The following is a 25,977-nucleotide window of genomic DNA, read 5'->3' as shown; positions in this document are numbered from 1 at the left end:
AGTGATCCATTAATAACAGGAATAACGTGTGTTTCTGTGGTTTCAGTGCAGAAGTCAAAAGCTGCAGACATGCGCAGACGCTCCCTGGTCAAACAGACCATCGATGACCATCGCAGACGATCAGTCAAAGCTCTAGAGAGAGGTCGTGTGGCGGCCATGACAAAGACCTTCTGTGGAGAAAATCCAACCCCTCCCCCCAAACCCAAACCCAGAAACATGGCAATCAGCAACAATGCCATCACTCAGTGAGTCATGCCACAAGTTTTACAGCAATGTCTGTAGTTGTTCATTAGTATGACACATTTAGTGGTGTTTCCTAAGGCAAGCATCGCTATCATACAATGGCCCTTAGAGCAGTGGTTTACAACCTGTGTTCCAGAACCTCATGAACTTCATGGTGGTCAAAGATCCATAAAATGCGCCATACCAGTAAGACAGCATGTCAGTTTTATTGTCAACATGATTTAGGCAAAAACTCAACATAAAAATTAAAAAACTTTCCAAAGACCATAACCCCCTGGCAACTCTATCAACCAGAGCCACTTTGCATAACTACATGAGGATAAAGCACGCCACACATATTTTGCTTCTAACGGAGGTGCGCAGACTATGGCTTGGCCAAGAGCTTGTGAGTTTCTTTTTCTTGAATCATAAAAATTCATGACATTTTTGCAACTTCATAACAATACACTGCAAAACTTTTAAAAGTCTGCAGCACAGTTTTTCTTATTAGTAAGTAGGAGGGGCTTCAAGGAAAAAAGGTTGGGAACACTGCCTTAGAGGACATGGAGTACATTTACTTTCTGAAATTAATTTTGCGTTCCCTCACAATAAATTTTGCGTTCCCTCGAATTGTGTTGCATTCCCTCGCATTGTGTTGCATTCCCTCGCATAAAGTTTTGCGTTCCCTCACATTAAGTTTTGCGTTCCCTCTCAATACGTTTTGCATTTCCTTGCAATAAGTTTTGCATTCCCTCGCAATAGTTTGCGTTCCCTAGCAATACGTTTTGCATTCCCTCGCAATAAGTTTTGCGTTCTCTCACAATAGTTTGCGTTCCCTAGCAATACGTTTTGCGTTCCCTTACAATAGATTGTGTACCCTCGCATTAAGTTTTGCCTTCCCTTGTAATAAGTTTTCCATTCCCTTGCAGTAAGTTTGTGTTTCCTCAGTGTAGTTTGCGTTCCATCACATTAAGTTTTGCGGATCCTCTCAAAAAGTTTTGTGTTCCCTTGCAATACGTGTTGCGTTCCCTCGCAATACATTTAGCATTTCCCTGCAATACGTTTTGCATTCCCTCGCAATAGTTTGCGTTCTCTCGCAATACGTTTTGCGTTTCCTTGCAATTGTTTGCATTCCGTCGCATTAAGTTTTGCATTCCATTGCATTAAGTTTTGCGTTCTCTTGCAATACGTTTTGCATTTCCTTGCAATAAGTTTTGCATTCCCTCGCAATAAGTTTTGCATTCTCTCGCAATAGTTTGCGTTCCTTTGCAATACATTTTGCATTCCCTCGCAATAAGTTTTGCGTTCCCTTGCAATAGTTTGTGTTCCCTCGCATTAAGTTTTGCCTTCCCTTGTAATAAGTTTTCCATTCCCTTGCAGTAAGTTTGTGTTTCCTCAGTGTAGTTTGCGTTCCATCACATTAAGTTTTGCGGATCCTCTCAAAAAGTTTTGTGTTCCCTTGCAATACGTGTTGCGTTCCCTCGCAATACATTTAGCATTTCCCTGCAATACGTTTTGCATTCCCTCGCAATAGTTTGCGTTCTCTCGCAATACGTTTTGCGTTTCCTTGCAATTGTTTGCATTCCGTCGCATTAAGTTTTGCATTCCATTGCATTAAGTTTTGCGTTCCCTTGCAATACGTTTTGCATTCCCTCGCAATAAGTTTTGCATTCTCTCGCAATAGTTTGCGTTCCTTTGCAATACATTTTGCATTCCCTCGCAATAAGTTTTGCGTTCCCTTGCAATAGTTTGTGTTCCCTCGCATTAAGTTTTGCCTTCCCTTGTAATAAGTTTTCCATTCCCTTGCAGTAAGTTTGTGTTTCCTCAGTGTAGTTTGCGTTCCATCACATTAAGTTTTGCGGATCCTCTCAAAAAGTTTTGTGTTCCCTTGCAATACGTGTTGCGTTCCCTCGCAATACATTTAGCATTTCCCTGCAATACGTTTTGCATTCCCTCGCAATAGTTTGCGTTCTCTCGCAATACGTTTTGCGTTTCCTTGCAATTGTTTGCATTCCGTCGCATTAAGTTTTGCATTCCATTGCATTAAGTTTTGCGTTCCCTTGCAATACGTTTTGCATTTCCTTGCAATAAGTTTTGCATTCCCTCGCAATAAGTTTTGCATTCTCTCGCAATAGTTTGCGTTCCTTTGCAATACATTTTGCATTCCCTCGCAATAAGTTTTGCGTTCCCTTGCAATAGTTTGTGTTCCCTCGCATTAAGTTTTGCCTTCCCTTGTAATAAGTTTTCCATTCCCTTGCAGTAAGTTTGTGTTTCCTCAGTGTAGTTTGCGTTCCATCACATTAAGTTTTGTGGATCCTCTCAAAAAGTTTTGTGTTCCCTTGCAATACATTTAGCATTTCCTTGCAATAAGTTTTGCGTTTCCTCGCAATAGTTTGTGTTCTCTCGCAATACGTTTTGCGTTTCCTCGCAATAGTTTGCATTCCGTCGCATTAAGTTTTGCGTTCCCTCGCAATATGTTTTGCATTTCCTTGCAATAAGTTTTGCATTCCCTCGCAATAATTTGCGTTCTCTTGCAATACGTTTTGCGTTTCCTCGCAATAGTTTGCATTCCATCGCATTAAGTTTTGCGTTCCCTCGCAATGTTTTGCAATTCCTTGCAATACGTTTTGCATTCCCTAGCAATAAGTTTTGCGCTCCCTTATATTAAGTTTTGCGTTCCTTAGCAATACGTTTTGAGTTCCCTAGCAATACGTTTTGAGTTCTCTTGCAAAAGTTTGTGTTCCCTCGCAATAGTTTGTGCTCCCTCGCATGAAGTTTTGCCTTCCCTTGTAATAAGTTTTCCGTTCCCTTGCAGTAAGTTTGTGTTTCCTCAGTGTAGTTTGCATTCCATCACATTGAGTTTTGCATACCCTCTCAAAAAGTTTTGCGTTCCCTAGCAATACGTTTTGAGTTCTCTTGCAAAAGTTTGTGTTCCCTCGCATTAGTTTGTGTTCCCTTGCATTAACTTTTGCCTTCCCTTGTTATAAGTTTTCCGTTCCCTTGCAATAAGTTTGCTGTTTCCTCTCATTAAGTTTTACGCTCCCTCGCAATAGTTTGCATTCCCTCGCAATAAGAATATAAATTCTCTCCCTGTCCTCTAAGGGGCTCCATACTATTACTATTACTCATAGAATTTCAGTGTGTAAATTGTCCTTCAGAATTCGTGCTACAGACATGAATGATACATCAAATCATGTGTCTTGTTGAGAAGAATGTGTGATTACTTTAATAAGAGATCAGACTTACAAATTACACCTGATGGGCAATAAAATGGGCAAAAAATCCCACTGACTTCTATTTAAAGAGGGACCATGAGCCATATATAGACTTGGAGATTAAATCTTTGAACTTGGACCAGTAAACAAACACATAGCAATGCATTAGTAACCACCCACAGTTGCTAGCGGTTTAAAAGATCATAACGCTTGTTCAGTTCAGATCAGTTAACGCTTGTACCTTTTAATTATATTAAACCAGAATGGATGCAACTGATAAAATTAAAATCAAGAATAGATAAAATTGAATAATCTGAGCACTCGTGCCAATAATTTCACTCTGGCAAAACTGGATTAAGCAAATGTTACCTGACCTGTTTTAAGAGTCACAGATTCTTTCAGCTGTATGTCAAGTCTTTTCATGTCAGTCATCTCAGGAATGTCATACAGCAGACTGCTTATGTAGTCACATGTATTCACAAGGATTTCCCGTTAACATGTCATCTGTTACATTCAAAAGCACTGATGGCTTTAAAAATGCCCCTGTCAGTTCCTGTCTAGAGACGTGATGCATGGTGGCTAATGATTTCATGTTATTTTAAAGACACATGCAAGTAATCAAATATCTCTTTGTTCTGACTGACAGGAAGCAAGAATTGCGCCGCTCGTTGTCAACGTCTAGTCGAGAGCACATCATTCGCTGGTTCAAGGCGGAACAGCTGCCTATCAGAGCAGGTTTCCAGCTTGACCAGAGCCGAATTGCCCCCTGGTTCCACGGTGAGGAAAAACATGACTAATTTAGTCCACAATTAAACTTCTACGGGTGTTTTACATTTTAGTACAGACCAAAAACTGATCCAAGTGATAAAGAACCCAGTTCTCTGTGCATTTACGCTGTTCCTGGCCTTGACATATTTGGAAATGTGTGAATATGATAATAAAGATAATCTGGGGAGTTTTGCAGTTCCAGTGCATGTAATACGCAAAACAATACTCGCAGCACCTCCCAAGATTAGCTAGTTCACTTTAAAAGGTTTGAGTTTGTTTAAAAGTGTTCACATCTTAGCTGGAGTTCTCAAATCTTAGGATCCTTTTAAATGATTTTAACTTCTCGAACTGAACACACCTGCAGACTTTTCAAAGGAACAGGATTTGAGGTGAATACAATAATTTGCCGAAGGTTATGATGTAAGTGCATTTATACAATCGTTAAGTCAACTTTCCACAATAGAAGGAAATCTAGTAATAATGACTCAGCAGTGGCGGCTGCAGTGTTTGTGTTGCTCTGCTTCCCTCTGCTGTTAAACAGTTCAACACACAGCCTGTCAGACTGCTGGTGCATTTCCTGCAGGTATACTATAAAAAGGATGTGGACGCCACCTTCTAATAAACAGGTTTGGCTGTTCCAGTCATTTCTGTGAAGACAAACCTTTATCCTTCAACATACAAGACATTCTAGAGAGAACTGTGCGCTTCCGACTTCAAAAAATGCAGCAGAACTGAAGGGGTTAAATGATTCAGTATTTACTGCAAAAGAAAAAAAAAAAAAGGAAAATAAAGTGAGGCACACTCACTGTTTATATATTGTTAGAAAAAGAATATGTTCTCATAAAGGTGGACAGTGCCTCTAAAAAATCGGTTCCACGGGACAAATATTGCTCTTTAATATAAAAGTTCATTTCTGATATGGCTGCAGCTGTAAAATCTGATGTTTCCTACTAATATCAGGTATAATATCTCGTGAGAAGGCAGAGGAACTGCTGAACGAGGGGGAGGCCGGTCACTTCCTGGTGCGTGTGAGCGAGAAAATCTTTGGATATGTGCTTTCTTACCGATCTAAAGAGGGAATCAAGCACTTGCTCATAGATGCTTCAGAGAACTGCTACATGCTGTTAGGAGACCACATCAAATTCACTACACTCACAGAACTGGTGGAATATCATCAGGTAACGCACTATTCCTGTGTGTGTGTGACCAGGGGTTCAATTAGACCAAAATGATCTGTAACAAATGCACCTGATATACAGTCACTCACAAATAGTTCTGCTTGGTTTTAACCCTTTAAGCTTGGATGGGCCCATGAAAAAAAAAAAGTCAAAATATTAATAACTACAGTCTTACAAAAAATGTGTTATCGTTTAAAAGCTTAGAAACTGTACTTTCCAATGCATGTAGACATTATGACCAAAACAGAACAAGTGCTTTGAAATTTGAAGACAAATCAGAAGTGTTCTGTTTTGATCATTTATAAAAAAAAAATTGTACTGTACATATCATTGCAGTCAGTAAAACCATCAAACTGATCAAATAGTCATGTGTCATTTGTTGTCGGAAAGCTCTCAAAGAGTAGAATACAACCAGCCTATTTGTTTTACTCACAGACAAAAATATAGCAAGTAATAGCTAAGTATATTTCTTTGACAATTGTGTTCTTGATTATATGCCGCATTTTCATTTATAACTTAGCGAAAAAATATCACATTCCATTACTTTGAGGAGACAATTATCTTTCAAACGAGTCCACACACAATGTAATCGGATGTATAGATCATTAGATAATCCACATGAAGCACAATGTTACATATGACCACCAGGAGATGGTGCCAAGAACATGACACAGACTCAATGATGACTCAAATGACACAGAATGAAACTCATTCTGTGAAATCTCATTACTAAAATCATGTCTGCATGCTATGCAAACCTTTAGTCATTGTTGTGTTTGCATGTGTAATTAGTTCTTATGTACAATTATTATGTTTATATTGTAAGACTATGATAAATAATTGTTTTAATGCTAAAACTTTTGATTGTTTGAACAAAACAAAAGCAGTTTTTTGGAGCCACTTTATTTACCCCAGATATATAATGCCAAATCAGAAAAATGAGAAAAATTTCATCAGTTTCTTAGGGTGAGAGTCTCAGAATGTAGCATAATCTATGTAATAAAAAAAAAAATCTTTACAATGATACCAAACACTTTACCCTTTTTTTTTTTTTTTAGTTATAAGCCTTTAATTTAGGGTATGCCACTGAAACAGGAAATGTTTAAAAACACCTTCAGAGCTTAAAGGGTTACATTATATACACAATCGTGTTTTGAAGCCAGGACCATTCACTCTCAAAGATTATTTGTTATTTTATTTATTATTTTTTTGCTTTGTTGCAAATATACAATAGTAAGGCAGTCTTTGACACTAGGTGGAGCCACTGAGCCCATCTGGAGGAGAGTATCTACTGCACGCGTGTGGACAGAGAACAGGTGCTGCCGACTACACGGATCTCTTCAGCTGAACATGACATCACTGTCATGAACAAACAAGTTCACACTGTGAACAAATGTACTGCAGGAGTCATTGCACAAAATTATAAACTCTGAATGCACATAATGAATAATCATTGTACTAGAATTGTGTTTACAGTTATTGTCACATTTCCAGAGGCACCCTAATTAATTGTATTGAATTTTATTTGAATCCAATAATAGATTTTTCCATGTTTAAATAGCATGTTTCTTTTTGTAATATGATGATTTTGCCTTTGAAGTGCTTTTCTCAATAGATTATCATTTTTCTTTTAATAGAATTGACATTATCTGGATTACTATATACACACTTTACATAATTCACTCTGTTTAACACGGAGTGCATTTACATGCACAATCTAACACCGGTTTTGATTAATAAGCCAAAAAAACGCTTTAAACGCATGTAAACGCTTTAAACGCTTTTTACTTTGTCAGGATAAGGACATTAACAGTTTTTGCCCATTTCTCGATTTTACATTTAACCGACTCATCCAATGTGCGCATGTCTATGTTTTGACGTCAAAAGCAGAGAATAATCAATAATCAATGATTTAGAGTCTCACGTAAACACAGTTTTCTTGCATTGTTGCATTCTTTGAGTAACATTTTTGGTAGTTATCAGTGTCTTGGTGTACATGCAAATGCACTCACTGTTTACTATTTAACCCCAACATACATTTGAAAACACATTTTTGGACTATGCTGTTTTGTTCATCTGACACTATTTTTAATAAAAAGTTAGACTGCAAGATGAAAAAAAAAAACGATCAAGTGAGTAAAAACTATTTTGAAGGAAATTGGTAAAAATGAGAACAATCTCCATTAACAACACTGGTAATAATATCTTTTTAAAATAAAGCCATGAAACATGTTTAACCATTTTAAATTCGAAGTTTGAAATACAATTTATTTTAAAATAGAAAATTCACAATACTTTCACTTACATGTATTATTTATTATTCATAACAGCATAGGCAAGAACATAAGACGTTGTTTGGACAGAAAATGATATTTACAAATACATTAAAAGTGACAAGCTTTGGAACCTCACAGACATGTGCAAATCGAAGCTTCCCTCATCCATGGCATATGATTTATAAAGTACATCAGAGTGTTACTCTTCTGTTGAATCAGAACAAACACAATATCAAGTCAACAAGAAACAGTTATCATGAACATAACCTGTAACCGAATCTAGACACTTCTGCTTCCCTTTATGTATCCATTATTTATGCAGGTTTAATTCCAATACATTTTACACAACACTGTCACAGTCAAAACTGGGTCTTTACACTGAACACTTCATGTAGTGTTAATTACCAGTGAAACAGCTTGATCTGTGTAATTTGTTTTAAATATGACGAAGATACTGACTAAAGTTTTAAAAAGAGGGTGTAATTTTCTACAGTATATTCTTGCATCTTGCAGGAGCACATTATTAGCTATGGTAAAGTTCGTCTCCACTCCACATTTACCAAATTAATGAAATCAGGGAGAAAGATGATACATTGTGATTTGATTGATTAAATTTACAGGTAAATGAAAAGCAAAAACAAAAGAAAAAATGATTAGATCCCTGATGACAGCATCCAGTAGCTTGTCTGAAGCTAATGGGAACAGATAAAAACAATATGCTAAATCTATCATTTTAATAAAATCCATTAAAATGTGTAAACAGAAACATTTTGGTGCCTCGAGTCCCTTGAAATAAAACCCACTGCTACATTGATTAGTCAGTTAGTCGTCCAAGTGTCATGACTTCAGTCCTGTAAGAAGCACAAGAGGAACGATTCCCAACCGCAGAAGAAGTGAGAACTCAATTCTACACTGTGAAGTCATGTGTGATGAATTCAATTGAAGGCACAGGGGTCTCACATAAAGAACTGTCCCAACAGATTGGCCACACCGAGCAGGATGAGGAGCCCGTGAAAGACAGCGGATGGCCAGCGTAACTCGCCTCGCCGCTTCAGTGCGATCATGTGTATCAGAGAGGGAAGAACAAACACCAGAGCCAAACCACACATCGCCCCAGAGTACCTGAGATGAAAGCAAAGATTAGCAACTACCAAAAATGTCCTCCACAGTATTACATGCACACACCCAGAAGATGCAATACAGAGATCATTTTAAAAAGGGAAGCAGGACTTTGAAGCAACAGCCCTTAAATGACAACTCATACCTGATAATAGAGCCAATATTGGGGTAAAATCTGGCCATGAGAACTCCAGCTCCAACGACAACGATGTTTAGAACAAACACATGGAGGAAACTATGAACGGAAAAACATGGGCTTTATGAAGATGCGTTCATTTTGATGCATTCTACAAGGCCGAACCTTTAAAGGGCTCATATTATACATTCCATTTTTTGCAGCTGTGCCTTTAAGAAACAACCTCTTGACGTGACATGAGTAACCATGTTTTGCTGCATTCTCACATGAGCACAAGTTTACTGTCTGGTTCAATATAGTTTATAACAGCCACATCCTTCTCTAACAGCCTCTTTGTGCAGCTACATGACATTGTGACCGATTCATAAATCAATCTGTGCTGAAATGTGCCGCTCTAATTGTTCAGATCAGAGTAAAATGATCAACTTCAGCCGCTCGTTTGTAACGTGATTCCAAATATTTCATCAAGTAATATTTGTTCATTTTACTAAATTTTACTCTGACTAAAATGGAATTTAAGTCGACAAAAATGACATTTTAGTTATCAATAATATGCAAAAGGATAAAAACATGTATTAACCCTGCATTGGGTGCTTCTCAAAACATTATTACATACTCTGGTCTTTAGAGACCCGGCACATATATCTATCACAAATGGATCTACAAAATAATAGAATAGAATATATTCTGATGTTTTATTTTTCATATATCAAAGAGATGATGCAGCAAATATAGAACAGGATGCATTTCTTCCACATTGAAATTTCATGAGACACATATTGAGCTAAACATAACACATAAGTTACACATATGTATTTTCTCAGACACTTTGTGTCTAAATAGACACACAGCTTACATAATTTCAGTAGTACACCCAAATGACAATAGTCACATCATACTGTTCATGTGTTGTACTTGCTATAGTTTAACTCAGTGTTGTTTCTTCATCAAATAGCAATGTCAAATGTAAATCAAATCACTGAAACATCATACAACATATGTACATGTACACTCTAGTTAAGTCCCTATACCAATACTGGTATCGGATTCGGGTCCAATACCACACTAATGTGCTTTATCCATGCTCGTAAAACTTTTCTGATTCCAAAAACCAATACCATCTGATGTACGAATATCAGTATGTAAACATTCAGTGCACAAATTAAAACCAAGTTATGTCCTTTTGGGATTATTAAACCTCAAAGGCTGTGATTTAATAAGACAAAGTTTGCTTGTGCTGCATGCTTCAAATGTGAGCACTTGTGAATGTATGGATCTGGTGTTGTGCTGACACTGGCTGATCATACCCTTAGAGCTCCTTGGCTCATACATGGAAAACACCATCATGAGTATTGTGTGGTTTTTTTTTGTAGCAGATGATCAGAGGACTAATTCACTTTGTAGTGCAAGGCACATACATTCTACATTTAATTAAATAGCAGCCTTTTGCTGTTTAATAATCACAATTAGTCACAGAGGTACTTTTCTGGAGGTGAGAAGCTAGCATCAAAATCACACAGAAACTGAAAGAGCTTCAAAATAAAAGCACCCGCCAAAACAAAGGCTCAATTTAAATGTTAAAAGTACGACAGAAAAACATAACTACTGTATAGCTATGTAATATTCACTGTAATACTACTACTACTACTAAAGCAATAGTAATTTTATAATATTTAAGTAATTTTGTGCTGTAAGGCTCTGTATAAAAATACACGCATCTAAAATACTGATAATTCACTGTTGTCACACAGAAAATCAACATGATGTAGTAGTCATTTGTATGAATATAGAACTCATTTGTCTTGTAATAAGCAAAGAAATATATATTCTGTGATAGTAAACTTACACTCACTGAGCACTTTATTAGGTACACCTGTACATCTGCTTATTCATGCGATTATCGAATCAGCCAATCGTGTGGCAGCAGTGCAGTGCATAAAATCATCCAGATATGGGTCAGGAGCTTCAGTTAATGTTCACATCAACCATCAGAATGGGGAAAAAATTTGATCTCAGTGATTTGGAGCGTGGCATGATTGTTAGTGCCAGACGGGCTGGTTTGAGTATTTCTGTAACTGCTGATCTCCTGGGATTTTCACACACAACAGTCTCTAGAATTTACTCAGAATGGTGACAAAAACAAAAAGCATCCAGTGAGCGCCAGTTCTGTGGACGGAATCTCTTTGTTGATGAGAGAGGTCAACAGAGAATGGCCAGACTGGTTTGAACTGACAAAGTCTACAGTAAATCAGTACAATTATGCTCTGTACAATTATGGTGAGAAGAATATCATCTCAGAATGCACAACACATCGAACCTTGAGGCAGATGGGCTACAACAGCAGAAGACCATGTCGGGCACTTTATTAGGACCATAGTGTTCCTAATAATGTGCTCAGTAAGTGTATATTGATATGTAATCATAAAAACATGATTTATGGAAGATAAAAAACAAAAACAAACCCTGACATGATTACATATCTCGGGTCCTTAATGACCCTACACACTTTTGGTAATTAAGCAGTTCTAAAAAAAAATGTGTGTGCAATTTTTATGTTTTGTTACACTATTCAGAAGAGCAAGGTTGAAGAATACTAAAGAGGTCTGGGCATAACTCCAAAAAATGGATAAGTACAGAGGTTGGAATCACTAAAGATCAGACTTGTGCATTTAAGGGTTAAACTGTAACAGACCAAACTGAAAAATGTATTAACGACTTAGAATTATTTAAACATATATCAAACCTATCATAAGATCAATACGCAAGATTAATATGCAAGATTAAACAACATAAATGTTATACACATAAAATAAAACGCATATAATGAATAAACTGAAGGATTAACTACTTTTTAGAAGCAACTCTGTAGTGAATTCCTCACGTTTAGGATTTTGCGTTACGTGTAGCATGTTTTTAAGGAAACAGCGTAGTCACAACACAAGTTACGCATTATGACTAGCGTCAGAGCGTCAGCGTCAGTTCAAGTTCCACTGTTCATTTGCTTCATTGTCTGTGCAGATAATAATATTATAAATAATATTATGTTTACGTTGTGGATATAGTAATTAATGTCACATACATAGGATGTTGACCCGTTAGTAAAGTTCATTGTACAGGTGTTCAGCAGTGAAATCACCATCATACTATGACTGTATTATTCACATCAGTACTTTCTTGATTTCTAGATTCTGGACTGGGGAGGCAGTTTTGAGATCTAAAAGTTGCAGTATGTTTTTATAGTACATCAAAAGCTCTTATCTCAAAGCTTTGAGCTCAATTGGATTCCTCATGATACAACCTCTTTTAGAACACTCATGCAAATATATATTGTAAATCTAATGAAATCTGCTGTGTTATTTTCATAAAACAAAAGCAAAGATACAGATCCAGATCAATGTCCTCAAAGTCATTATATTTCAATGAGAAGTCACTACTGGCATTACAGCTGAGTTCAGGGCTACTCTGTGTTTGTAAAGCACTGGATGTGTGTGATGCAGTCCGCTCACCCCGGGTAATGATCACCAAAGATCTGCCCCATCAGCTGCACCCGCACCAGATACCCCAGCAGAGGGTAAACGGTGGTCATCTGGAACAGAAGACAAGTTCTTGCAACAAACACCAGGATGTCACTGCTGGGGAAGTTATCCAGAAAGTTCTGCAACAGAGCAGAGGTCAACATAAAACACCACACACTGAATGTCATTTGTGATATTGTAAAGCAAGTGTCTTACTGGTTCGATGCATTCTTTAGACAGCGGAGGTGATGGAAAGGAAGCAAAGATCAGCACACCCACGTATAGGTATGTTAACCCCACGAGAAGGTAAGCCAACGACAGGTCCCGCACCTGGAACCACAACATCAATTTACATGCAACACTGTTCTTTACTTCTAACTAGAACTTTTCTGGAGAAAACGTGAGTGATGTTTTCCTCTGCTTTGGTGTTGTGGACGCTTGCCAGGACATTGCCATGTGGTTAAAGTGTTTTTGAGTTTAGTATATTACTATGTGGTTCCTAGGGAGTTCTGGGCAGTTGCTAAAAACAGAGTTCACCCCCAAGTCTCTAGATATGACTCAGTACCTCCCTCAATTCAAGTCCATGTGATTGTTTTCTGTAGCATAATGAATTACACACTGAAGTTTAATACTTGAGGTTTAGGGGTTTATTCAATAACCTGAAGTATGAAATAGCATTGGCAAGCACCACTACATAAAGTCAACTACAAAATAATATGAATTGCATGTATAAAACATGAGTGATTCTCACAAAACCAGTCAAGAAACTTACTTTGTTTTACACCAAAATAAAAATAAATAGCTGCAAGCAGCAACTATAAGACCAAGCAATGAAACGGCAACCATTGCACCCCATTAAGGATGTTTGTGTCTTTGTGTCCTGTTGTCTTGAGTATAATAAATGACTCCCTGTGCACTGGTATTGTGCCAGCAGCATTTAAAACTGCTGCTGTAACCCCTGTACCTAAAAAGACTAACTTGGACTTGGACAATCTTAACAACTTTCGTCCCATTTCTAATCTTCCCTTCTTTGCAAACATTTTAGAACGATTTGTGGCTTCTCAATTATACACTCACCTCACTGTAAACAATCTTTTTGGGCCCCTTCAATCTGGCTTTCGCAAACTCCACAGCACTGAAACGGCATTAGTTAAGGTCACAAATGACTTGTTAATAGCTTCGGACTCTGGCTGTCTTTCAATTCTGATCCTTCTTGATCTCAGTGCCGCTTTTAAAACTGTAGATCATTCTCTTTTACTCACTCGTCTTGAGACAGTTTTTGGTGTTACTGATACTGTATTAAACCGGTTCAAGTCTTATCTCTCAGATTGTCGGCAGTTTGTTTCCTTGGGTGGATGTAGGTTCAAGGTTGATTTGGTTAAATGTGGTGTTCCTCAGGGATCGATTTTGGGCCCCTTTGTAGCATTTACATGTTTCCCCTTGGTCAACTCTTAAGATCTCTTGGTCTTAATTATCCTTTTTACGCAGCTGACACCCAGATTTACATCCATTCAAAACCTGGTGAATGTGTGGCTGTCGCCTTTCTTGCACAATGTATTACTGAAATAAAATGTTCTTTGTCTCAACAGTGACAAGACTGAGGTTATGCTCATTGGTCTTCGTAAAGCTGGTTCTTTAACCTTAAATATGGATGGCTCTGCTCTGGACTTTCAAACAAAATAAAAAAAATCTGGGGGTGATATTTGATGCAAATTTAACATTTGATCCTCATGTCAAGAATACTGTTAAAACATCATTCTTCCATCTCAGATACATTGCAAGACTGCGCCCCATGTTATCTTTCTCGGTGGCTGAAAAACTGATCAGTACCTTTGCATTTTCTCGTATTGATTATTGCAATGCTTTACTTGTTGGGGTCTCTAAATCTACCTTAAATAAGTTGCAGTATGTGCAAAACTCTGCTGCTAGAATCTTGACTAAGACCAGGACAAGTGATCACATCACTCCTATCTTGGAGTCCTGGTACTGGCTCCCTGTCAAGTTTCGTGTAGACTTTAAAATTCTCATGCTTACCTACAAGGCTTTGCATGGTTTGGCCCCTCAATACTTGTCTGAACTTTTAACCCCCTACACTCCAATGCGTGATCTCCGCTCCTCTGAATCTGTTCCTCCTCCTCATCTATGTTCTATGGGTGACGGGGCCTTCTCTTCTTTTGCTCCAAAACTGTGGAACTCTCTTCCCTCTGAGGTTAGACATGATGAATCTTTTAGTATTTTTAAATCATCTCTTAAAACTCACATTTTTAGGGTTGCTTTTCTGTGATTATTATTGTATTCTTTTTAAATTGTTCTGATTGCATGTTTTCTTTTTCTTTTTTGTATTTCAATGTATTTTTATTTTTCTCTTGTAAAGCACTTTGAGATGCAACTTTTAAAGGCGCTATAGAAAATAAAGCTTTATTGTTATTATTAAGGAGGACACAAAGAACAGATAGACTGAATATGACATGCAAAGCAAACCAACACCACTACGCAAGTCACCCCAGGGCAGGATCGAACCCGTACCTTTCTACTCCACATTTCTGCACACTATCCACTGCACCACATTGACAGGCACCAAAGGGACATACCAATCTGAGAGTCAACACAGCAGTCACTACGGTCAACTATGCATTGTCATTACTTTTCAACAAAGATGAAAATCTAAATTCTGTTCAGTCAATTCTGTGCAGCTCGGTCTGAAAATCATCTTAGCAATTTTTGGTAGGGATAACAGCAGAAAAACTATAAAGTCACAATCCATCATGGCGGCCACTGTAATAGGTGGAGTTGTATGTAAGTGTTGCATTCAAATCACCATGAGGAAGAAGCAAGAATTTTACTTTTAGACCAAAATGTTTAAAAGTAAGAAAAAGAAAAGTGCATTTTAAGCTACAGAGTTTGTCCTAGAGACCCCAAACCTGGTCTGGGAGCTATTCATACCCACCCACAGTTTTCTCATGTACAGATTATAGTGCTGCCTTAAACTCCCATCGGAAAAAAAGAGGAATAATAATAATAAGAATACATGCAAGCAGAAATGATCAGGGATAAGCCCTGCTACTATTTAGTAAGAACATAGACCTCCAGTACAAATGAAATTCAACTGTAAGTCCTGCCGAGGTGGGTAACGAACCCACAACCTTTGGAACAATAGTCTAGAACTTTACACAGTACGCCACTCAGTTGACATGTCTCAACACTGGCAAAGAGACATGCCAAGTTTAGAGTCAGCGCATAAAAGTGTAGGTTAGTTCTCTTTTTTTACCCATAGGTGGCACTGTCACCAAACTTAGCATATTCCCTCAGATCATGGTCTTGACAAAGCATACCAAGTTTCGATTCAATAGGACAAAGCATTGCCAAAATACATTCATCACTTTCTGGGCAAAACAGACGAAGTTTGGAGGATGTGAAAAGACGATAAATGTCACCATCCAAGATGGTCATATACTTTTTGGTGCTTTGCCCCTAATAATTGTATGTTGCTTATAGAAAAAGAAGCTTATTTTTAGGGCCATTAAGATTTTTTACATTGTGACATTTTCATGACAATTACGCACGCTTTATCCCCCAATTCTCAACACAATGTGAAAAAAGATGTTCAATATAATACCATTACCGCAATGTGAAAGAATATATACAGTATATTACATACATTGCAAGTATTTATACTTCATAGTAGTACTCCCTTGGAACTGCATTTAATTTTTGCTTATTTAAATTTTAAAAGAAAATGTACAACAGCATCTTTTTAAATGTCATTTGGTTAAATATGACCAGAACATTTTCTTGAGGTTTCATGAGAATCACCCACATGCATTCAGGCACAATTTTCATGTTTGTACAATGACTGATGGTTGAGTAATAAAGGCTGAGGTGAGAAGCATGTGTGATGACCAAACTATAGACGTCTACATCTCTAAAAATCATTACATAGAAAGAAAAAGTAATGTTTTGGCTGACAGTCAGGTTTTTCTGGTCTCTCATGAAGTGCTTATGTTCCTGGTGTTGACCTGAATGACTCATCACCAATATGCTTTGTGGTTTCTGTGCAATGACAGCTGATCCAGTTACTTAGTGGCTAAAAACAAAACCACACTTTTTGCATTTGTGCTCAAGTGAACCCTGCAATGGGACAGCTGATGTGGTGTGTTTGTTGTAAAATTTTGTTGTGAAGAGGCTGAGAATACTCACATTGTTTTCTTGATGTCTGTTGCTCTTCATAAGGGTGATGATGCAGTTGTGAATGAAGAATGCGAGTGTCAGAACTCCACTCAGTTGCGGAAAGAGTGATCTGAACTCTACATCAAGTCGGAGAGAAACAAGACAAACACATGTTAAACATTAAAGCTTATTCACACAACCACAAAGTCCCTCACATGACTTCAATGCACATCTCAACACAAGTGTCATGCAGCATTGTGACCTTCACATAAAAAGTGCTGCAGGTAGCAACAATGAAAATAGCTAATTCCTGTAGCTCGGCTCGTAGATCAAGATGCTAGCAACGCCACGGTCACAAGTTTAATTCCTAAGGAACTGATAAAATATACATTTTGATTGTATTGTTAGTCACAGAAGAGTGATTTTATGAGGTTACTAGTTAGTACAAAAATGGAAAGTGAACAAACCGAAAACAGTATTGAAAGAGTCGTCGGCTCGGTTTTTCGCTTGCGAGTAAGTGTGTAATGCGTATATGTATGTGTGTTCATGTGTGTGGGAGTGTGTAAAGAGTGGGGGAGGGGGAATGCGAGGGTGTTTCCCACAGATATTTCAGATAATATAGAAACCGTTGTATTGATCAAGTGTAGCTAGCTCTGATATAGCTGAAACCTTCGTTGCTAGTTCGAAAACGTCACTTTAGAACTTGCAACGGAGGATGTGCTGCTTTTCGGCATTGGAGTAGCAAGATTGTGTGCGTGTGCAAGCGAAAGAGAGGAGGGGGGTTAGCACAGTGCTTTCCACTATAGCTATGAGAGGCTGATTAGGGCGAAATACATTGAACGGGTGAACGTGGTACCATCAGGCGTTTGGAAATTGCTCCCAAGGATGAACCAGACTTGTGGAGGTCCAAAATGTTTTTCTTTTTTTTTCTTTCTCTGAGGTCTTGGCTGATTTCTTTTGATTTTCCCATGATGTTAGGCAAAGAGGCACTGAGTATGAAGGTAGACCTTAAAATACATCCACAGATACACCTCCAATTCAGTACACCTCCTATCAGAAGCTAACTGGCTAATTGTCTAAAGGCTTGATTTCATTTTCTGGAATTTTCCAAGCTGCTTAAAGTACAGTTAACTTAATGCATGTAAACTTCTGACCCACTGGAATTGTGATATAGTCAATTAAAAGTGAAACAATTTGTTTGTAAACAAATTTTGGAAAAATTACTTGTGTCATGCACAAAGTAGATGTCTTAAACGACTTGCCAAAACTATAGTTTGCTCATATTAAATCTGTGGAGTTGTTAAAAAATGATTTTTAATTACTTCAACCTAAGTGTATGTAAACTTCTGACTTCAGCTGTATGTGTGAGCGAGCGCATGTGTAAGTGCGGGGGAGATGAGGAAGCTTTTCAACCAAAATTCAGTAGGGGTTCAATCTCTCACTGGCTGGCAGGAGCCACCACCAGCCACTGGCAGATGGGGAGATGACAGTGGCAGCTCACCAGTCCGTACTGGCAGGAGGCAGCCAGCTGGTGGCAGGTCACGTGACCAGCCACTTCGGCAAATGGCTGGAACATTGACAACTGTCAGATTTATGAGGATTTTTAATCTCTTAAATATATTTACAAAGCTCTGAATTTTGTTCCCTTCCTTCTACTGTCACTCCAAGGAATTATAATAATTTATTCTCATGGATCTAATCTTATGCATTAACAATATTTTACGGAACTTACTTGCCATTTTAAAGCAGCTGAATGACAGTGAGCTGTCGAATGACAGTAGGCTAAGAGCAATAGAAAACTCTTGCTCTTAGCCTACTGGTTGGTTAAGCCGCTATTGCTTTAAATTGCTTTCAGAATTTTGCATTCCTCTTTCCGCTCTCACTAAAAGGAAATACATTAATCTATTCCTATGGATATATTCTTATAGATTAAAGCCTCTTTAAGGAATTTATTTGCTATATGAGCTGTCTAATGTCCATGATCTCAACTGGTAGGAAACAGCCTCTATATAGTTACTCATCTTCAGTTAGAGTTTGTTCAAGTACCATTAGACCTATGGGTTATATCCTACACATTGCTGAAGTAATTAATATCTCAAGATTGAAGTCAATATTATGCAATATTGAATTTGTAATATTTAGGAGTAAAATGTAGACAAAAGATTATTAATTCATTATCAAAATGTAAGTGAACCAGTTACAACAAGTGACTGACCAATGGATTGTCCGATCCATTTTAGTAAATTGGTTTGTTCTGGATACTGTAAACGAACCAGTTCAAATAAATGATTCACTTTAGCCCATGCGCCCTGTGCCGTCTTTTAAGTAAAATATTTTGTTATAAATTACTGTTCAGTTTAGTACACTCAAAAAACATGCTTTTATAGAATGCTCAAAAACTTTCTGCATGCCAATAATTGTTGAGGACCAGAACCAGAAATGGGAAACCATTTCATATTTCAGACATTTAAGAATTAATCAAAATAATCCTTTTTTTATATATATAATTTATATGTTGGGATAAAATGACTGCTTTTATTTTATTTTTTTAATGCACCATGACCTCACAGAATGACAAAATGTTTCTACATAAATATCACAATTTTGCACCAAAACTGAAGAATGGAACCTAAGGTTCTGTGTTTTTGATGATGAATAGGTACAAATAATCTTTATTTTAAAAATAACAATGGCTTATTTACTTATTGATCTTTATCATCAACTTCCTTACAGAATGAAGTTTCATTTCATTTTCTTAATGGAAAGCGTAATCATTTTTTAAATAATCTCTTTTAAAGACTAATATCTTTGATGTCTTTGTCATAGACTCAGGCCATCATTAAAAGTGTGTACAGTGTATTGCTGTTCAAGTCAGAAGCACTTCTTATGCTTTGAAATTCATGACACCAGTGGTACAGTACATTTGATACAGGAAAAAATATGATCAACATAAATTCAAATCAACATATGTGTATTATGGTTTTCAAATCGAATATTTATGATGTCAAAAACATTTAATCTTTCTAAAATATAATAAGTGATGGTATTTTTTTTTTCTTTAGTTTGAAGATAACCATCCTAATATTCAGAAAGATGAAGGGGTTCCATAGATTCCAGGCAGAGATGGCTTTTGCAACCTCAGGATTGTTGGAATAGTACTTGTAATAGCCACAAGAGCCACTATCACAACTGTAATACCAGCATAGTCTTGTTTTAAAAAGAACTTATTACTAACGTTCTTAGTAAAAGCGATAATTTATTGTATAATATACACTCTTAGAAGAAACAATTCTATATAGAACCCACAGGAGTTCTATCCTTTGCTTCATATTTGGAACCTCTGAAAGGTTCTACATGGACCAATTTTCCAAACTGGTTCAAACTCAGAGTTGGAAACATGTTCAAATTTCAAATGCAATTTAAAATCTTTGGGACTGATAATAGAATGAGACTGCAAAAATCAGGGTTGTTTAACGCAATAGCAGCTGGCTGCATTGACTAACCAGGGCCTCGTTTCCCAAAAGCATCGTGAGCATAAGTAGAACATAGAAACGATCATACGAATCTTAGAATTACAGGCCGTTTCTCAAAAGCATTGGAACTTACAGTAAGTAGTAGCCTACTTACTACATCTATGAGCGATCTGGAGTTATCGTAGAGTGCTTAATAGCATCGTAAGGACATTGACTTATGCTGACACCTGCAGGACAATTGCGAAATCACTTCATTCAATTTAATACAGTTAATACATTTATTTTGAGATTCTTAAACTTAATGCTTTATGATAGTTGTGTTGTATTTTATATCTGAATTAACAATTGTTTAGGTCTACATATATACACACACACCTTATATAATATACCAAACTCTGGTTTGGTATATTATATATTATACACACACACACACACACACACACACACACCTGTGGGCCAATTTTTATGAACTAATGTATAACAATATACAATTACACAATTTAAAATAAAATACATAAAAAGATAAATGAAATTAAATGAATGAATGATAAAATAATTTGGCCTAAATCAATTAAACACGGATTTGTGTGCAAGACCACGTTGGAACAAAGTGGCAAATTGATTTATTAGAAATTAAATTGTAGAGAATGCACTTATGAGTTAAGATCTATCATAATCGGGAAATTTGGCCCTCAGAAGTACGAGAAATTTTCAGCAAGCTGGGATCACGGTCATTACTGAATTAATATTATTCTCGGAAAGTGATAATGGAAGAAATATTACAAAAATCGGGGTTATTAAACGCAATAGTGGCTGGTTGAACTAACCAGTATGAGCAATTTTCTACTAGCCTAGATCACAGTCATTAGATAAATAAATTCATAAAAATGCCTTTAATGCATAGATCGATACAAACAAATTGATATTATTTTGAAGGAGTGATAATGTCAGGAATATTGCACAAATCGCGGTGGGTTGAACTGACTAACTAGTATGAGCAGAAATATTCTGTCAGTTGGGATCACGGTCATTAGACAGCTTTTGTAACAATGAAAAACATTTAAAAAGCCTTTAATGCATAAGAACAGATTCATATGAACAAAACTATATTATTATTTGGGAGCGAAACTGTAAGGAATATTGCAAAAATCATGGTTATTAAACGCAATCGTGGCAGGCTGAACTGACTAACCAGTACGAGCAGATTTTTTTTTCCATTTGGGATCACTGTCATTAATGATGTAACAGCGTTGAAGATGTGCTGTCCTAATTTAGAAGTGCTCTTCATCAACTGTAAGCCTTTCTACTCACCGCGGGAGTTTTCCTTGTTTATTATGGTGAGTGTTTATATCCCACCACAAGCATGTGTAAACGCAGTGCTGCAACAGCTGGCTGATCACATCACAGACATGGAGCAACAACACCCGGACTCACTTATTATTATTCTGGGAGATTTTAATAAAGCTAACCTGCCCCACCAGAGACAGAAATATATTGGACCAGTGCTACACCACTGTAAAGGATGCATATTACAGCTAAGCCTGTAGTAAAGACTGTAAAGACCAATGAAGCAGAGCTGGAACTACAAGCCTGCTTTGACTGCACTGATTGAAGTGTTTTTGAAGCTGCAGCCACCGACTTGAACGAGCTCACAGATATTGTGACATCATATATCAGTGTCTGTGAGGATATGTGCATCCCTACTAGGACATTTTTATAATTCAATAACGATAAACCATGGTTTACAGGAAAACTCAGACAGCTTAGTCATGCCAAAGAGGATGCTTACAGATGTGGGGATTAAATGTTCTACAACCAGGCCAGGAACACACTAAGGAACAACGATTCTGCATCTGTGTGGAAAGGCCTGAAAAGAATCACCAAGTACAAGACACCTCTCCCTCACTTTGTAGAGAGTCAACTAATGGCTGATGAACTGAATGTGTTTTACTGCAGATTTGAAAAGCCCAGTCTCACACCCTTCCCCCGCTCTGATCTTCACTTCACACATACACCAACACCTCCTGTAACCCCCCCTCCTGCTATTCAGTCTGCACTTATGATCTGTGAGGAGGGTGTGTGCCGGGCCTTTCGAAAACAAAAGACTAGGAAAGCTTCAGGCCCAGATGGCATTTCACCTGCCTGTCTGAAAGTCTGCGCTGACCAACTGGTCCCCATCTTTACACAGATCTTTAACAGATCACTGGAGCATTGTGAAGTTCCCTGCTGCTTCAAATGCTCCACCATCATTCAGGTCCCCAAAAAACCCAAAATCACAGGACTTAATGATTACAGACCTGTCGCTCTCATGTCTGTGGTCAAGAAGTCGTTTGAGAGACTGGTTTTGGACTACCTGAAGGACATCACTGGACCCCTGCTGGACCCCCTTCAGTTTGCGAGCAAACAGGCCTGTGGATAATGCTGTCAATATGGGACTGCATTATATCCCGCAACACGTCGACAGACCTGGGACTTATGCAAGGAACCTATTTGTGGACTTCAGTTCAGCCTTCAATACCAACATGCCTGATCTTCTCTCAACCAAACTGACCCAGCTCTCCGTGCCCACCCCAATCTGCCGATGGATCACCAGCTTTCTGACAGATAGGCAGCAGCTAGTAAGACTGGGGAAACTCACATCCGGGACCCTCACTATTAGCACTGGTGCTCCTCAGGGATGCGTTCTCTCCCCACTACTCTTCTCCCTGTACATGAATGACTGCACTGCAAAGGACCACACTGTCAAGCTCCTGAAGTTTGTAGATGAGACCACGGTCATTGGCCTCATCCGCGACAGTGACGAGTCTGCATACAGATGGCAGGTTGAACAGCTGGCTGTCTGGTGTGATCACAACAACCTTGAGCTGAACATGCTCAAAACAGTGGAGATGATAGTGGACTTCAGGAGAACAGCACTGTGGCAGCAGTGGAGTCATTCAGGTTCCTAGGCTCTACCATCTCTCAGGACCTGAAGTGGGACACCACCAGCAGAGGTTGTACTTCCTTTGCCAGCTGAGGAAGTTCAACCTACCACAGGAGCTGCTGACTCTTCTTTTCGGCCGTCATTGAGTCTGTCCTGTGTACATCTATAATTGTCTGGTTTGGTTCAGCCACCAAATCAGACAGAAGGGAACTAAAACAGACAGTCAGGACTGCTGAGAGGATTATTGGTGCCCCCCTGCCCACCCTCCAAGACCTGTACGTCTCCAGAGTGAGGAAACGTGTGCAGGTAGAATGCACTCTGGACCCCACCCACCCTGCCCACTCCCTCTTTGAACTGTTGCCCTCTGGCAGGCGCTACAGAGCACTGAGCGCCAGGACATCCAAGCACAAAAACTGTTTTTACCCTCAGGCCATTTACCACATGAACAATTAAACTGCATCAGGTCTCCCCCATAGTGCAATAATGTAAATAAATATCTCATGTACATATGTAAATTCACATTTAATTCAAAAACTGTACATACCCCTACCTCGCACATACATACATCATTGTGTACATACGTCAAGTACATAGCACTTAAAAGGCAAGTTCCGTAAAACAGCATTAGACCCATGATTAGATCCAGGAGAATACATTATTATAATTCCTTGGAGTGACAGTAGAAAGGAGCAAAATTCAGAGCTTTGTAAATAGATTTAAGAGATTAAAAATCCTCTCTGACAGTAGTTAATGGTTCCAGCCATTTGACAAAGTGGATGGTCACATGACCTGCCACTAGGTGGCTGCCTCCTGCCAGTACAGACTGCCAGGTCTTGTGAGCTGCCACTGTCATCTCCCCATCTGCCAGTGACTAGTGGCAGGTCACGTGATCTGTCAGTGGCAGTTCCTGCCAGCCAGCTAAAGATTGAACCCCCTTCTCCCGAAATTGAAATACATGTAGGATATTATAGACAATGTTTAACGTTCTTAACTGATTTACTAACCAATGTCTTTGTTTATATGATTATTTTGCTGTGGTAGCATATACGGTGTTGTGGTTGAAATGAGAGTGAAAGAGAGAGAGAAAGAGAGGGCGCCCAAGGACGCTTTTCAATCGGAATTTAAATTAATGGCACCGTTATGCGGTCAAGACCTGGAACTACTTCACAGCTGTGCATTTACTTGAGAAATAATTGCACACCTTAGAACGTCCATCAACCAATCAGAATCAAGCATTCAACAGACCTGTGGATTATTATTATACAAGTCGGTGCTCGGTACTACCAGAAACTGCACAAACACTGGTATCATGACATTTTTATTTTAGTACCGAGTTGTTACCGAAGTATCGGTGCTTTTGTCCAAGGGTGCCTGCAGGATTTAATCTTGAACACCAAAGCATTCAATTCTGGTGACTAGTATGAGTAGCGTTCATATAACTATTGGCTAAAGCATTTCTTCCAGTAACCGTTCAGAACAGATGCGTTCTCACACTAAAAAAGCAAACTGCACCACAATGAAAAGAGCAGAACGCAAGTGTCTCGAGATGCGTATTTATCAGTTAAACTTGACACGGTGTCTAAAAATGCAGCACTCCCGTGAGAGATCCTAAAAATGCAGTGAAACGTGACACTATCTAGCGAATGTTTACATGGAAAACGATTGAAAAACAGCGCGAGCGGATGCAACAACTCGTTCAGTCTGAACAGTGCCTTGTTCACATGACACAGCACTAGCTGAAGTTTCTCAAAGTTACCTCTCAAAAAGACAGCCTTTTGTTTCAGCTGACTGTAGGTAAATTTCCACTGTATTTAGTGCTGTTTGTTCTCTGTGTTCGTAAATATCTCGATACTGTTTTACTGTGTGAGAAACCGCTCCAAATGATTCAGTGAGAGCGCGCTCTGAACGAATTGTACTGAATCACGAATTGATTCAGACCGTTTTGCAAGCCTGTTTGGCCAATTCACTGAAAAGAACCAACTTCAAAGAATTATTCATTTGCAAATTGGTCATCGCTAGTTCTTTTAAACAGCCAACAGAAATATGGGACACACTTCGAGATTGATGAAATATTCTGAGAGTAAATATTTCTCAGGGCCGTACAGCTAATCGTCATCGGAGATCACTAAAACGCTTGGTCACATCGTAAAAAAAAATAAATAGAGAGTACAACTCACGGATATGTTTAATAATGAAAGAATTTCCACACGCACAATGCGACGTGAACTTTCAGGATTGGGACTGAACAGCTGTGAGGCCACAAGAAAGCCACTTGTTAATGAGGCTAATCGGAAAACAACAACTTAAATTTTCTAGGGAGCATAAAGTTTGGACTGTGGAGCAATGGAAAAAAATCTGATGAGTCCAGATTTACTCTATTCCAAAGCGATGGGCACGTCAGGGTAAGAAGGGAAGAGCATGAAGCGATGCACCCGTCATGCATAGTGCCCACTGTACAAGCCTCTGGAGGCAGTGTTATGATCTGTGATTGCTTCAGTTGGTCAGGTCTAGGATCAGCAATGTTATGCGGCAATAAAATGAAGTCAGGTGAGTACCTGAATGTACTGAATGACCAGGTTATCCCATCAATGGATTTTTTCTTCCCTGAAGGCATAGGCATATTCCAGGACGACAATGCCAAGATTCATCTGGCTCAAATTGTGAAAGAGTGGTTCAGGGAGCATGAGGAATCATTTTCACACATGAATTGACCACCATAGAGTCCTGACCTTAACCTCATTAAAAGTCTTTGGGACGTGCTGGAGAAGACTTTACGGAGTGGTTCAACTCTTCCATCAACAATACAAGATCTCGGCCAAAAATTAATGCAACTCTGGATGGAAATAAATGTTGTGACATTGCATAAGGTTGTCGAAACAATGCCACGACGAATGCGCGCCGTAATCAAAGCTAAAGGCGGTCCAACGAAATATTAGAGTATGCGATTTTTTTAAGCCAGGCAGTGTGGTTATTTAGGTGTAGTAC

At 38.4% G+C, this 25,977-nt stretch overlaps 3 protein-coding genes across 7 annotated transcripts in view; 1 reads left to right on the top strand and 2 right to left on the bottom strand.

The window, feature by feature from the left end:
• LOC127433377 (SH2 domain-containing protein 4A-like) overlaps positions 1-7,464 on the top strand; it is a 36,654-nt gene extending 29,190 nt beyond the window's left edge. For all 3 annotated transcript variants that reach the window (XM_051685235.1, XM_051685237.1, XM_051685236.1), the window contains 4 exons: positions 47-245; positions 4,084-4,214; positions 5,166-5,383; positions 6,639-7,464. In XM_051685235.1, coding sequence (XP_051541195.1) covers positions 47-245; positions 4,084-4,214; positions 5,166-5,383; positions 6,639-6,731 — 641 coding nt within the window. In that variant the 3' untranslated portion in view covers positions 6,732-7,464. The remainder of the gene's footprint in view (positions 1-46; positions 246-4,083; positions 4,215-5,165; positions 5,384-6,638) is intronic.
• LOC127433385 (uncharacterized) overlaps positions 1-25,977 on the bottom strand; it is a 257,954-nt gene that overhangs the window by 166,829 nt on the left and 65,148 nt on the right. The gene's annotated exons all lie outside the window — the stretch shown is intronic.
• The window catches only part of LOC127433371 (sodium-coupled neutral amino acid transporter 9-like), a 40,095-nt gene continuing 21,803 nt past the window's right edge, over positions 7,686-25,977 (bottom strand). For all 3 annotated transcript variants that reach the window (XM_051685224.1, XM_051685226.1, XM_051685225.1), the window contains 5 exons: positions 16,627-16,733; positions 12,646-12,759; positions 12,421-12,569; positions 8,924-9,013; positions 7,686-8,781 (listed from right to left, as the gene is read on the bottom strand). In XM_051685224.1, the coding sequence (XP_051541184.1) occupies positions 8,616-8,781; positions 8,924-9,013; positions 12,421-12,569; positions 12,646-12,759; positions 16,627-16,733 (626 nt within the window). In that variant the 3' untranslated portion in view covers positions 7,686-8,615. The remainder of the gene's footprint in view (positions 8,782-8,923; positions 9,014-12,420; positions 12,570-12,645; positions 12,760-16,626; positions 16,734-25,977) is intronic.

The sequence above is a fragment of the Myxocyprinus asiaticus genome, chromosome 43 (genome assembly GCF_019703515.2).
Source record: "Myxocyprinus asiaticus isolate MX2 ecotype Aquarium Trade chromosome 43, UBuf_Myxa_2, whole genome shotgun sequence".
Lineage (NCBI taxonomy): Eukaryota > Metazoa > Chordata > Actinopteri > Cypriniformes > Catostomidae > Myxocyprinus > Myxocyprinus asiaticus.
The sequence above is the reverse complement of the archived record's forward strand: the minus strand, read 5'-3'. Positions and strand labels throughout refer to the sequence as shown.